The following is a 14,305-nucleotide window of genomic DNA, read 5'->3' as shown; positions in this document are numbered from 1 at the left end:
CGTAGAGTTGGTTGGTCTTCCATCAATGGAAAGCCCATTGGCATGAGTTGGGCGAGCAGTTGGAAATGACCATTTTGATTGCCAGGCAATCTATACCGCAGAGCAGGATTCAGTAAATTCTGTTTTCTCTCTTAAAAAGAACACATTTTTTTGTACCATGTATAATTACGCACTACATATCTCCCTTTCTACGCTGGGAAGCAGAGCTGCTTGCGTCGTGATCGATTTTGTGATGTGTAAAGAGACACGGATCTCACCCACAGTGACCCGAATAAAATCTGTCGCTTTTTGCTGTGCCTCCTGTGTTCTTTATAGCTGATCTGGGCAAAGATTGCGTAATGGGGGTAAGTTTGGGGTCTTATTACTTAAAAAATGAAGAACAAGCTGTCCTTTATTAAACGATGTTTCAGAGATGATCAAAGAGAAAACAAACACGTCGTGGAAACTAATTATGGGTAAAAATGGTTCCATTCTAAGTGTCTCTGGCATCTCCGACGCTCTAAAAGGGGCTATTGAACACTTGGTGGGGGGAGGGAAGTTCTAGCATCCAAAGCTTACTTAGACCTTGTCGGGCTTGAAGCTACATTCTAATTGAATATTTTTAGTGAAGCTCTTGAAGGACCAACCATGGTGCGGTTCTTCTGCCAGAAGGTCCAAGCTTTCTTCAAGGGCAACTCATCGATAGAACTAAGGCTAGCTCAGCAATCCTTGCAGGAAGGGCTCTTTGGAGATGACCCTTCCTACTGAGTGCTGGTAATCTCGAAAATGCTCAGTTTAGTGAACATTGCCTAGAGCTGATACAACGTCTCCAACCAAGGGCCATCTTCAACGTTAACGGTCTGGATATTCTCCAAAGAATTCATGGAACGTTGGCAAACACTGGACTTTCTGGACAAATGGGCAACACCTTCCAGATGTTCCACAGGTTCCTCTAAGTTCTTCTGAAATGTGGGGTTAGTGAATCCCGTGAGGGCCCTGTCCATAGGAGTTTAAAAAGTCCAGACACCATGGGGACCTGATTCTGGAATGTACCAGTTTTTGGTCATATCCCCTTTTTATGAGAATCCCAATTGTTGGGGGGGTTTGCAGTCCGGGACATGTATGCTTTAGGACTATATTACCGGGCGGTGCTGATCCGTACATTACGTTTCTTTATATAGCGCCCGCAGATTCAGTAGCGCTTCGCAATCAGAGTCTTGTGAGCTGACGATCAAGCCGTGGCGTTTCCTCTCGAAGGAAAAAAACATCTTCTCTAAAATATATTATTATTTTACCCCAAAAGTACCCTGCAGCCAAACAACCGAAGCGTGATATTCCGGGAACTCTGCCAAAGCGAATGTTATACATTTTAACACATTGTTTCCCAAAAGTCAAGTGACACAGTAACAGCGTTCAGTCTGCTCCGGCTACTTAAAGCGGAGACGTCGGCAACAATGAAAAAGTCAAAATGGCTATATTTTGCAAAAAAGGAAATAATTATTCTTATTATTCTTATTGTTGTTTCATATAGCGCCATCCTGTTCAGCAGCGTAAAGAATGTGCAAATCGGAAAGGTTAATCGCTATTTAATTGTATAGATTAACCAGCGGCTGCTGATAGATTTACTGAGAGGGTGGGAGATAAGTGGAACAGCCTCCCAGCAGAAGTGGTAGAGGGTAATACAGTGAGGGTATTAAACACGCATGGGATAGGCATACGGCTCCTGAATCTAAGACGAGACCGACGACTGATTAAGGGAAATGGGGCTGATTCTGCGTTTCTATGTTCGCTGCGTGTTTATAGGAACTGATTTGATCTCCGCGCTCCGGGCGGCTGTCACATCCAGCGGGGTACACCGAGGCTTTGTGCGGCCGGCCGAGAGACCGCGTGACTGCACGAGAGAGCAAAGCAGAGTATATTAACCCCTACAGCCCTGTGAGTGACAATCATATAACTAATCTGACCATAGAATTTGCCGGCAGATCGGCCCCTTTCGGCCCCCGTCTAGTCTGCCCGTTTCTCCTAAAACCTTAATCAGTCGTTGGTCTCGTCTTAGATTCAGGAGCCGTATGTCTATCCCATGCATGTTTAATACCCTCACTGTATAACCCTCTGCCACTTTTGCTGGGAGGCTTTTCTACTTATCTACTACTTATCTACTTAGTCCCATAAGCTTTACATGAGAAAAATCTAAGGGGTCTATCTTGGAAAATAAATATGGATCCAGCATCAAATTATTAAGATTAAACACATTGCTGGGTTTAAAACAAGAGCCATTGAAAAAAAAAGAAAATTCTCCTAAAACCCTGTAACATGCATTAAACATACCGCATGCTTAAAACAGGGGGTCTCTCGCCCACTCGAGTGCATAAAGCTTATTATAAGCATTTATTACTTTTGGAAAGCTCAGACCCTACACTAAATAATTATTTAATCGTTGGAAATTTTGCACTGTTTCTATTTTCTGGGGGAATTATTAATTGTAGATCTAGTCATGTGACATAAGGATACGCACCTGATAGGCTGAAAATCCTCATTGCCAGAGACCAGGAAAATCTGCGTGAGACATCTTACTAGGGGTGTAGAACGGTCCTGTAGGGAGCGTACACTATAACTGCAGCTGGAAATGAGGATATTTATGTGGCTCCCCTTTACAAATGCTTTATGCAGGGCTACAAAGATTTAAATGCATCCCGCAGAATATATTGTAAAGGTGCCATTACCCTCTCACGTGATTAGGTTTGATCTATACACTGTATAGATCAATGTGTGCATTGCTTGGGGGACACGATGTGCTCTGAGGAGGAATAATTCTCCATACATGATGTGCAGAGCAAGGCACTGAGGCTTGATCCACACATATGCTTCTCATTCTGTTTTGTCACTTCCTTTTTGTGAGGTCACTTCCTGCCACCACCTTAATGGCTCCGGGACTCTGCTGCAGTCTTGCGGTTGAAGGTGCAGGTAAGAGGATGAATACAACAGAAAATATTCAGCGCAAGTTATGGGGTCTTAATTGTTTAAGACAATATACAAACCTATACATACATACATACATACATACATACGTATACAAATACATATACACACGTGTATACATACATACATACATACATACATATACACACACACCACACACGTATACATACATACATACATACATACATACATATAATTTGCGACATATAATCGGCCCCCGTCTAGTCGCCCGTTTCTCCTGCTGTAAAGACTCAAACCTTAATCAGTCGTTGGTCTCGTCTTAGATTCAGGAGCCGTATGTCTATCCCATGCATGTTTAATACCCTCACTGTATTACCCTCTACCACTTCTGCTGGGAGGCTGCTCCACTTATCTACCCACCTGCTCAGTAAAGTAAAAATCTCCTTACAATCCATCTAAGCCTTTGACCCTCTAGATGCTGGTCTCTTTATGTATTTAAATATATATATATATACAGTGCCTTGTGTTTTAAGGGGATGTGACCGCGGCCGCTGTGTTATTTTTGTTACATGTTACAGTGTCACACAACCTTTGTTTGTAAATCCGGGGGTTTATAAACTCTCACGCACCGCTTACGGCAAACAGGTTCTGCTGCTACACAGCCTTCTATGATCTCGAGATAAAAATTTGTACATCTTGTGCTTTAAAGTTCTGTAATTATTAGGATAAAGGTTACATTTAGTGACCTCCACATTATTATTATTATTTATTTGTATTTTATTATTTTATTGTTGTTATTATTTTTATTATTTTGTTTAATAGAATAATTTGTTATTTTCACAAAAAGCAATATTTGTAGCAGTTTTACGCTTGCTTTGTATGTTTATGCCCAAACTTCTAGACAAATGTAGTAAGTTCTTATGAAGCTGGCTTGGGGTAAACAATAGAATATCTCGGTCTAAATCACCCAGAGGACTCTCTGATTAAGATCTTTGGGGGAAAGAGACTTCACTACCATAAGATGGACTTAATTAGCATTACGGTAAAGAATCCACACAGGGCTGTAACCAGGAGATCACATGACTGCCTACAATGGTGACCCCGAGACCTTTAAAGTTGAGTTTGCCTTCCAGCCGTTCTCATCTCTTGAAGATTGTAACATTGGTTCTTTGGCTCTGTTTAGTGAGGCGTAAAAGGATTTGGACCTGGGTTGAGTGGCGTTCTCCTGGTTGGAGTCTCGCAGCCATGCAGGAACTTATTGCTGGGATAGAGAAGTTCAGCTTTGACTTTGAAAGGGATGTCCAAGGTCAGAGAGGGACCCTTCCTCTGCCCTTCCAAGGGATGGACAGTAAGTTAAAGTTTGGTGATGGAAACGTTTGTGAAACTCACACGGAATTACACACAAGGCTCCTTGAGGACATCTGGGTGAAGCAGCTTTTGGAAGTTCTAATGGCCCCTTAGTCTTTTGATCTTTCGTATGAAACGTCCAAAGAGCTGTAATGGAAGGCCCCTCTCCGGTCTACAAACTATTGCCAGAAAGAGTCTTATAATAGTTTCCAGGCCGGGAGGTTGTGGGAACCTATAGAACGTGGCCCCTGGTTAGGAACCACCTAAAGGACCCTCTGATGAAGGTCTTTGGGGAAAGAGACTTGAGTACTATAAGCAGGACTTATTTAGCCTGACAGTAAAGAATCAGCTCAGTGTTGGGCTTGAGATTGGAAAGTAACCAATAGTTGACGCCGAAATGGTGGCCCGTAGACCAAGTTTATTGGAACGATGTGAACCAGAACCTGAGTTTTTAGGAGTCTGGGGTGGGTGATGGTCTTGTAGAACGTGGCGTAGGTTACTCTGACAGGTTGTGCTTGGCCTATAAAAGGATCTCCTCTGCTGTGCAAAACAAACATGGCGTCTGTTGTGTCCTCTTGCAGAATCCGGGGCAGCTGTATGTGACTTCTTTCTTAAAGGGGTATGCCGGAGAGGTACGTTATACAACTATTAAAAAAACTAATTTCCGTAACAAACTTATAAAAAAAACCCTATTTCCTCCGAGCCGATGGAAACATTGTTTTTATTGTATTTATTGAATGGGGTGATTCACAATCATTATGATGCAATAAAGCCGGTTTACATCATGCGTTTAAATATGTTGTAAAACGTGCAGTGATTTTTCTTTAGTTTTGGGGGGGATTTTTTAGGATCCTATCATTTTACTGGGGAATATTTTGTTTATTTGGATAGATTTTTAATGCTAAATGTAAGAAGTTTCCACCAAGTCGTGGGACGTACGGATTGCTCCAGATACTTATTGACATCTCCCTAGCTTTGTTGGTGACGCTATACTTTGGGTGAAAAGACCCCCGTTTTGTTCTGTTGTTGAATTCTAGGTCCCATGTGTCCGTTCCGCCATTTGAGTGGCGAGAAGACGGTGGTCTGCAAGCATTGGCTGAGGGGTCTGTGCAAGAAAGGAGATAACTGCGAATTTCTCCATGAGTACGACATGGACCGCATGCCAGAATGCTACTTCTACTCTAAATTCGGTGAGGGAGGCGAGGGGGACATTATTTTCTATATGCATATATTCCCCCCCCTATGGATATATCTCCCCCCCATATGGATATATCCCCCCCCATATGGATATATCTCTCCCCCCATATGGATATATCCCCCCCCATATGGATATATCTCTCCCCCCCGTATGGATATATCTCCCCCCTTGTATGCATATACAATAAGCATATACGTGTGGGATTTCTTAGGTTCTCCCCCCATCGAGTTACCTTCTCCAACGTGATTTACTGCCTGCGTGCCCCTGAACCCCCTTCTCCTTTTCGTCTCTTTTGTGCATGCGCTGTGCCCTTCTTTCTGGGCTTCTGCGTTTTGGGGTGTAATTGGGAATTTTTGGAATCTTTAGAATTCTTGGCAACCCTACTGGACGCGTTCATGAAACAAAAAAACAAACTTTTACACCGATCTCCATACCAAATAAAATAATGACTCCGATAATAGGATAAAAGTTCTGCCGCAGACAGCGATGCGGGAATGTAATGGGATTACTGGTCGGGGGCCACCACCTGCTGGTCAATGTACAAAAGTACAAATAATGTGTTGTTTTCACGGTTACTCTGAATTCTTCTTCCCGTTTTTATGAGTTATTAGCTATTCGTCCATCACAGTCGTCCTCGTCGTGACTTTCAGGTGAATGCAGCAACAAGGACTGTCCCTTTCTTCACATTGATCCAGCGTCCAAAATTAAGGACTGTCCGTGGTACGACCGAGGATTCTGCAAACATGGTAAGGTCTGTCCTGCAGGCTACGTAGGAATCACTCGGCACAGGGTTTAAATCACCGCCCCCCCCACGTCGGTTTAGATCAGATATGGGTAACCTTTACGTATCAGACATGTTAACGACTCCCAGAACGGTCCATGGTTCTGTTCACGTAGAAAAGTAACAGGGAAAAGTCTTTAATTACAATGCCAAATAATAATTGGTTTGGCTACTTTACCAAAGTGACTCGATGGCCGGTTTGGTGGAAGCTTCATGGTGTTTTCTTCAAGTAGGGTATTCTGCTGCCAATTGACATTCAATTCAACAGCCTTGGCATCATCTTTAAGACACAAAGTGTGCCCATAGACAAACTCATGCCAGGATCAGTTGAGCTACCCTCAGTTGAGCTACTACAAAGAGTATCATGGATAACACCCGTCATGCATTCCTCTCTTGCGCAACAGCTTAAGTCCCACCATGCCTGGCAAAGGAGTGTAGACTCTAACAAGTCTGAAGGACCTTGACTGCCACGTTCTAGTTCTTTTTATCTTAATCTTTTTTTTCTTCTTTTTCTCCATGAAATTAGGACCTGCGTGCAAACACCGGCACACCCGCAGAGTGATGTGTGTCAATTATCTGGTGGGATTCTGCCCTGAAGGACCCAAGTGTAAATATGTACAGTAAGTCCCCCCCCCTCCCCGGCCATGCAGAATGAAGGTATCAGTGGGTCATGCCAATTAATGGGGTCTGGGATGACCCGGCATGCATTTTCAGAGCATGGAAGGATATTTAGAGGCGGGGGTGCACATATGGCACAGAAGATATAAGACTTTGTTTGTCGCGGTTTGGTTCTGTGGGTTCCGTGTAGGTGCATTTACTCCACAACCGATTTATCTTCCTTTCCTTACAGCCCTAAAGCAGACCTGGTTCTTTGCGCTTCCGACCATCTTAAGGTTGGTTAAAAAAATATATATATTACTGATTTATATAACTTTTCTCAAACTCCTTGCTATGTAGCTTGGGCCAGCCAAGATCTCTGGGCCAACAATGTCACCAGGGGCAAGTCCGTCCATGGTGGAGCCAAACAACTCTAGAGAAGAAATGAATTACACCCCGGAAGTAAACAATGCTCTAGAAATATGGCTTCCTGAGCATCAGGGGAGAGTTTTAATTCCGGAACTGCTGGAGGGGAGCTTGGTGAATACCCCCCGCTCTTTAGGCTTACATTCTCACCGCCTGTCCCTTCCATTTATGCCCCTCTTCAGAATCTACCTCAACTGCAAAAACACGGTGAACTCGATGTCAAACCCATTGCAAAGCAGCAGCCTCTGATGGATCTCCCTCACCTCTCGCACTTGACAGTAATTAGCATGATGCACGAGAGATTCAGGAAAATGCAAGAAGTTGCCTGCTGCGGGCTTAGACCCCTAGGACAGGTCACCTGCTTCAAGGCGAGTATGGATACCTCCCGAGTCGTCTTCTCTGCTACTCAAATCCCTGTCTCCTCACTCGTCCCTCGTTTTCTAGGAGCTCGGAGTGTTTGCTGGGTATGAGGGTATCGCAGGGTTCTACTGCCCTAAAAGCCCCGATAATGCGTATATAAACAGCAGGAAACTCGTTTATCAAAACTTATGTCTTAATTTTTTTGGTCTTCGCAGTGCGGCGACAGAGGGCACTACGCCAACAAATGCTCCAAGGGTCGTTTTGCCTTCCTTGCAAGAAAATGACATGGCCGTGGAGCGGACTGCTTCGGCGCGGGGATTTCCCCGTCAGTCGAGGGGGAGAGATCTACGATTGACCATTTTTTGTCATTTGAGAGCAATCGCCTAATTAACCCCTCAGCGATGATGACGTTGTCCCAAGTGGACGTTCCTTGAGACCTGTAGACATGACCTGAATAATATTGTAATATTTAAAAAAAATAAATATATTTTTCTATGGTTTGCAAATAAATTCCAGTTCTTTTTGTGATTAAACTGGGTTTTATCTCCCTAGAGATTGTCGAGTTATCCCGCTTGCATTCCTCCCTTACCAACAGGCCAGGCAAAAGTTTGGAGTTAATGGCGCACCAGCACGGTGACATTACGTACCGATTGTTCCTGTTAGGAAAACTGTTAGTCTTTTTAATGCATTATGGGTAAAATAATAACAATGTTGCATATACTTTAAATGGTATCTCCCTGGGGAACAATACTGGTGAGAAGGATTTAGGAGGAATTGTAGACAACCGGCTTAACAACAGTGCACAATGCCAGTCAGCAGCTGCAAAGGCCAATATGATATTAGCATGAACAAAAGGGGGCTGCCTTTGGATCAAAAGCAGGAAGGATAGGTAGAAGGAGGGGACTTGATGGACTCTTTTTCAACCAATATTACTATTAGATGTTATTTCTATCATTTAATCCCTGTCTTTAGCCTACAAACAATTCTTATCTACGGAACGCATCGGGCGGATGGTCTGGCACGGTAACTTCTGGCATATGGTGTTTGCTGCCGATAAAAATTACTTTCCCTTTGACCTGATAATAAAACCACATAGAGTATCAGGCTCTTATTACACACACTATCGTTATACAGTCTCCTTTAAAAATAAAGTGTTCTTACTGCGTCCTGAGATTATTTAAATAATAGTTAAATTCAGTCTGAAATGTTTAATTATTGATTATTTTTCTCACTCAAACTTGGCCTCCTAAATAAAACTATACAAATATATATATATATATATACCTTGATCATTCTATAAGTCAGTGGGGTAGGTTCAAAGAATTCTTTAAGGAGTGTTAAAACACAGCAAATTCACCACTCACGAAAATATAACCATGATGCCGGATTGGGGATAACGTTGGCCCATGCGCAGCAGAGCCATAGTGTCAGAATTCCAGCGGCAGCTATAAACCCTGTGAGTCCTCAATGGTACTTCCTTTTGCGATCCTGTTCTGGAATACGACAAAGAAATAAAATTGTGAATGGGGAGATCTCGTTATAAAACTATTATATACAATTATATTATATATTATTATATACAATTAACTGATGTAAATAACACCATTTACATAACATTTATTTAAATGCATCATTTATAGCAGGTGAAAGGCCAAGTGACTGATCTACTTGGTCTGTATTTCTAAACCAAATACACAAAAAAAAAAAAAACTTTAATAAAGGCATCAATAAAACGAACGTTAGTCTTACGGATGTGTTTGTAGTTCCACGTGTAGCTGAGGACACAATATCCAGCCAGCAGCATGGTCAGGCCCCCCACGCTCCCTCTCTTCACGTTGATGTACTTATTGTAGTAACGGTACCAGGCTGGCATAGAGAGGGAGAGACAATGACAGCACTTGTGACAGCAGTTCATGGAGCACCAGTGATAATGAGGAGGCTGGGAATATCTGAAGGGCAACAACTTCATAAAACCAACACGCCGAAACATTATTACTGTCTCAAACCCAAACAGCAGCTGACGTATATGTTCTCTTACCTTTTTGTACTGTTTTTTGTAACGAATTCATGGAAATTTGTTTGTTTGCCAGCCAAGAGGGAAGTTCTCCAAGTCGGACGTCCATCAGGGGTCTTGATGTTAAAGGGGTATCTACAAAGGGAGACATTAGCAATGAAATCTCTGTGTACGGGAACGTGTGTGTTTCTTAGGGTACGGGAAGCTAGAATCACACATCACAGATTTGTAGCTATTTTCGTGGAGCTGTTACTTACCATGCTGTATGTTTGTGGACATCTTGGTCTGGATTGGTCTTCTTTCTGTGTCCCATTGATCTTTTCTTTCTGGAAGCAAACCCAGTTCAGCATAATTGGGGTGCAACTCTGGGAACCACTGCATCCCCCGGCTACCTGGAGCTTCAGCACTGGAAGACTGTGAAGCAACAACTTCACCTTTGGAAGCTGGGTCCACTCCAGACATGCGAGACTCCTCAACCACCTCTGATGGTTTGGTCAACGAAGAGTAAATGTCCATTCGGTGCAAGAACTGAGCTGCAGAGGTGCCACCTGACAAATTATTCAAGCCTTTCAGGGAAATGTTACTAGTGGAGTCACCATAATAGGGTATGTGAAGTGCTGAAAGCGGTGGAACCTGCTTAAAAATCTCACTCCAGTTTTCAGAATATCTGCTCCTTCCAAAGGAACCTTGTATATGTTCCCAAACCAGAGTCTTACCAGCAACTGAAACGTCTCCTCTTCTGTCCTGACCTTCTGAACTAATCTCTTCACCTACTAGTAAAGATAATAGTTCTTTTTGATGAGTACCAAGTTTTTGGATTGTTCTTGGGAGGTTCAACTCTCTGCTGTTCCCTAAATGTTGTTCCCTGTCATTTGGATCATCTCCTTCAGAAACAGAGGGATCTGGAACTACTTGCAGGAGGACCTTATGGTCTTGGCTACTCGATAAAGTTACCTTCCCTCCAGGTCCTGAGTCTCCCAAGGAATGTTCTGCTGAAGACCTTCCAAGGTCATTAGAAGAATGTAAGCAAGGTTTTTCCAGGTTTTCGCTCGTTGCGTCACCCTTAGCATTTTGCACCAGTCTATCTTCTTTGACCGTTTTGCTATTGCCACCTTTTGCCACATGAGTTGTGCTCAACCTACCGTCCTCCTGAAGGCTTTTATGAAAAAGTCCTCTCTCGCTGCCCAACCCAGCCTTAACCTTCCCTCTCTCTTTGGTAGATGGGTGGGTGTTTGGCAATAAATCTTTTTTCAGGTTTGTCCTTTTCACAGAAATTTGGACACCAGTTTCTTCATTCTTTCTGGCAGCGGCCAACCTACAATGGGGCAAATGGGACTTTAGCCTTTTAAACGCCTTTCCGCAGAACGGGCAGGTCTCCATCCTCGACAGAGATGCTGGTTCCTTTATTTCTGAAAGATAATATGAAAATGTTAGCTTGTCACCAGACTGGTAGAGTTTTTAATGTTTTAAATAACGAAAAATATTTAATTGCTATTAACCAAAAGAAAACAGCCATTGAGGGCTGTGATATTATTATTATTAATCTAATCCGGATTAGGGAGAGGCTGGCAGTCTAACAGGTTGAAGATCCATCGCCGTCTAAATCTGGTAATCATGGCAACTCACCTCAAAAAGAATCAAATAAGTGAATATGGATGCAAATCTAAATTTATCATGCCTCAAGCAATGGTTACCATGACAATTAGTTTACAAGTTGAAGGGAGGGCATTAACTATTCTACTTCATTGGTTATATATATATATATAGGGAGGGAGATAACATATATATATATATATCGTATACAATATGTTTGTGTAATGTACGTGTAAGCAAGCACTCACTAATAACGGACACCTTCACTCCCTCAACCACCCAGCAGCTTCCACATGCCTTCAGCAGCTAAACTTCAAGCAAGCAATGACCCATCAATGAATCGCAATCCGATTGGCTGGAGCTCAGGGGCCTTCCAGCAGCCATATTGGTGCAGGCACACGTTACACATTTTCTCTCTCTCTACATTATATATATATATATATATATATATATATATACATATACACATACATGCCATGTAATTATTGCTTGAACTTGTCATGAAAAATATAAATGTACAAGCCATGTTTATTCAGAGCTATGTAGGTCTTTTGTAGCTTTGGGGTGTTTTATATTAAATAATGTTACAGAGAGGATACTTTTTCACGTATATCAGCTTCGTGATAAGGAGAGAGAAGGGTAGTTTGAGAAAGGATGTACAATGTAAAGTGAACATTTAGATAACCAATAAAATGGCCACCTCCTCTTAGTTGCTAAGCGACGTTTTCTGTCCAAAGGAGTCTATTGGCTCAGAGTCTTCCGGCGTGAAGCGCAGTGATGTCACGGGGCCTGTATCCGGCTGGGACCGCGGACTGGAGCATAAAGCCTGCCGGTGTCTGAGAGCTCTCCGTGCGGGGAGACCGAGTATGAGGCCGGCTGAGAGAACCTGTAACCGGAGCCTTGGCCACAGACAGCCAGGACAGTGCGTGACTGTGAGCGGCTGAGACCGAGACAGAGAGGGGCCTGGAGAGACACAGCGGGGAGAAAACCGAAGAGAGGTCTCCTACCCCAGAGAGACCGCCGGAACGGGAGAGAGAGAGGTCTCCTACCCCAGAGAGACAGCCGGGAGCTGAGGAAGAGGAGAGGTCTGTTGCCCCCGAGACACAGGCAGGACCAGATAGGGAGAGAAAGAGATCTCCTGTCCCATATTGAGACAACATCAGAGAGAGGGGTCTCCTCTCCAAGAGAAACCAGCAGAACCAAAGAGACCCCCTCTGTTCTAGAGATAGGCACGACATTAGAGAGTCTCCTACATGAGACAGTTGGGATCAGAGATCTCCAGTTTGAAAAAGGTAGAGAGGTCTGGCTGTGAGACAGGCAGTTTCACAGAGAGAGCTCTCTAGTACTAAGAGAGGGGTGTTAGACATACAGCACATTGTGAGAAGACAGGTGCAGTCAGAGACCGCCAAACAGAGCAGAGCCCTCCTACCAACTCTCAGGCCCAAAACTCTCAGTAACTGGGAGAGACAGTCTGCCCCCCGGCGTCTCCCAGCCAGCGTCTCCCACCCGTCAACCAGGCTCCTTGGAATCTTCATTCTGACTCGGCAAGTTCGGCCCCGACGGAACCTTAGAGCCCAAATGTTGCCCGACAGCAGGTAAGAGACGGTGCGCTGCGTTCGTGACTGCGTGCGGTGTTAATTGCTATCTTGTCCAACGACTGATTAAGGTTTGATTCTTTAGTCGGTAAAGCGGGGTCCAAAAGGCTGCCTTTACGTTGAGTGCGTCCGGCAATCGCTGTCGTTTTGCTTGTTTGCGGATTCCGGTGAAGCTCTCCGACCTGCCTGTTATATGAACGTTAATATAAAACATTTTGCTTTGCTTGCAGGAAGCGGGGACGAAGCTGTAACGATGTCTCCCTGGTCCCGCAGTCCAAGAGGAGCAACAGGAACTCGGGGCTCCAGGAGTGGGAAACGGAGGTAGGGGGGCTCCCTTTCCGAAATCTACCCCCTGCCAGTGCCCCGGACTTAGAATTGTATGGGTTCCACATCACACTAAGGGAGAAGCTGCAGCTCCCTACCACCTCTGCAGTCTGATGGGTTTTTGCTTGAAGCAACCAATCAGGAAAGCGCGCCCATTAGAACGGGGGGGGAGCTCTGCGTTCGTTCGCCAACTAAGCACTGTCGTTTTCTTGCATGGGGGGGGTTAGGTGGATGGGCAAATGCATATGGGGGGTTTTGTAGAATCCCCAATGGCTTCGCGAGATGGACACCATGTGACTGCTCAGCGATCATGTGTGTTAAAGTTGTTTATATATGTTTTTTTTTTACTTGAAGTCTTCAGGCAGCGACACCGGCAGCAACGGCAGCTCCTGCAGAAGCCACGGGGCAAAGGACACACAGACCGTAGGAGACGACGCCATCCCGGAGCAGTCTGCGCTTAATGACGGACATTACGTCTACATCAACCAAATCCTGAAGGAGGCGCACTTCTCCAGCCTACAGCACCGCGGCTGCCTCACCTACTAGGGAGCCGCCGGACGCCGACCGCCATCACCGCGACCTACAAAACATCCAAAAAGCCGCTGCACAAACCGACTGCCTTCCCTCCTGCGTTATTCCGGCCGTCACAGACACTTTTACAGGAACGTTTGTTTTCTTTGGTTTGCTTTCGAACGGGTCGTGTGGTTTAAATGCAAGAACGGGCAGTAAGGACTTTTTTTGGAGTCCGAAGTAACATCCTGCTCGGTTTAATTTAACCACATTGTACATTTTATTCCCTTTGTTGTAACTGGAAGGTGAATAAAGATCGCACTTTTGGGTTAACGTACGTTCTCTTGTTTTAGTCGTACTGTCTTAAGTCTTGTTTGATTTCCAGCAAAAACACTGCTACTGGGAGGACCTAAACACAAAGTGGGGGGCCCTGAGAGGCAAGGGTTAAAGCCGGCCGTTCCTAAACCTAACCTATCTCTGTTGGTTGCGGGGTCCCTAACCCATAGCTAGTTAGCTCGGACTTCACTATGAAAAGCCGCCTGCGTTCAGATTCATACGAAGTTCAATTTTAACTAATTTTGCCTAATTCATGCATTCATTTAAATCTCCAAAAATGATAAAGGACCCCCAAATATTTATCA

General features: G+C 44.2%; 3 protein-coding genes across 3 annotated transcripts; 2 read left to right on the top strand and 1 right to left on the bottom strand.

Moving 5' to 3' along the window:
• The first annotated feature begins 4,164 nt into the window (after positions 1-4,164).
• On the top strand, positions 4,165-8,034 carry CPSF4L (cleavage and polyadenylation specific factor 4 like). The gene is made up of 8 exons (XM_053453696.1): positions 4,165-4,267; positions 4,848-4,898; positions 5,304-5,456; positions 6,115-6,210; positions 6,772-6,865; positions 7,096-7,138; positions 7,451-7,636; positions 7,844-8,034. Exons 1-8 carry the CDS (start codon positions 4,165-4,167, stop codon positions 7,910-7,912), a joined length of 795 nt encoding a protein of 264 aa, XP_053309671.1. The 3' UTR covers positions 7,913-8,034.
• A 795-nt stretch (positions 8,035-8,829) lies between these two features.
• Positions 8,830-10,591, bottom strand: C13H17orf80 (chromosome 13 C17orf80 homolog). Its single transcript, XM_053453653.1, has 4 exons — positions 9,900-10,591; positions 9,667-9,777; positions 9,378-9,494; positions 8,830-9,121 (listed from the first exon to the last, which is right to left on the bottom strand). The coding sequence occupies exons 1-4, from the start codon at positions 10,156-10,158 to the stop codon at positions 9,093-9,095; spliced, it is 516 nt and encodes a 171-aa protein (XP_053309628.1). The 5' UTR covers positions 10,159-10,591; the 3' UTR covers positions 8,830-9,092.
• Positions 10,592-12,728: 2,137 nt separating this feature from the next.
• FAM104A (family with sequence similarity 104 member A) lies at positions 12,729-14,001 on the top strand. Its single transcript, XM_053453068.1, has 3 exons — positions 12,729-12,830; positions 13,061-13,151; positions 13,509-14,001. Exons 1-3 carry the CDS (start codon positions 12,814-12,816, stop codon positions 13,698-13,700), a joined length of 300 nt encoding a protein of 99 aa, XP_053309043.1. The 5' UTR covers positions 12,729-12,813; the 3' UTR covers positions 13,701-14,001.
• The last annotated feature ends 304 nt before the right edge of the window (positions 14,002-14,305 follow it).

This window comes from Spea bombifrons, chromosome 13, assembly GCF_027358695.1.
Source record: "Spea bombifrons isolate aSpeBom1 chromosome 13, aSpeBom1.2.pri, whole genome shotgun sequence".
Classification (NCBI taxonomy): Eukaryota; Metazoa; Chordata; class Amphibia; order Anura; family Pelobatidae; genus Spea; species Spea bombifrons.
This window is presented reverse-complemented; position numbering and strand designations above follow the sequence as displayed.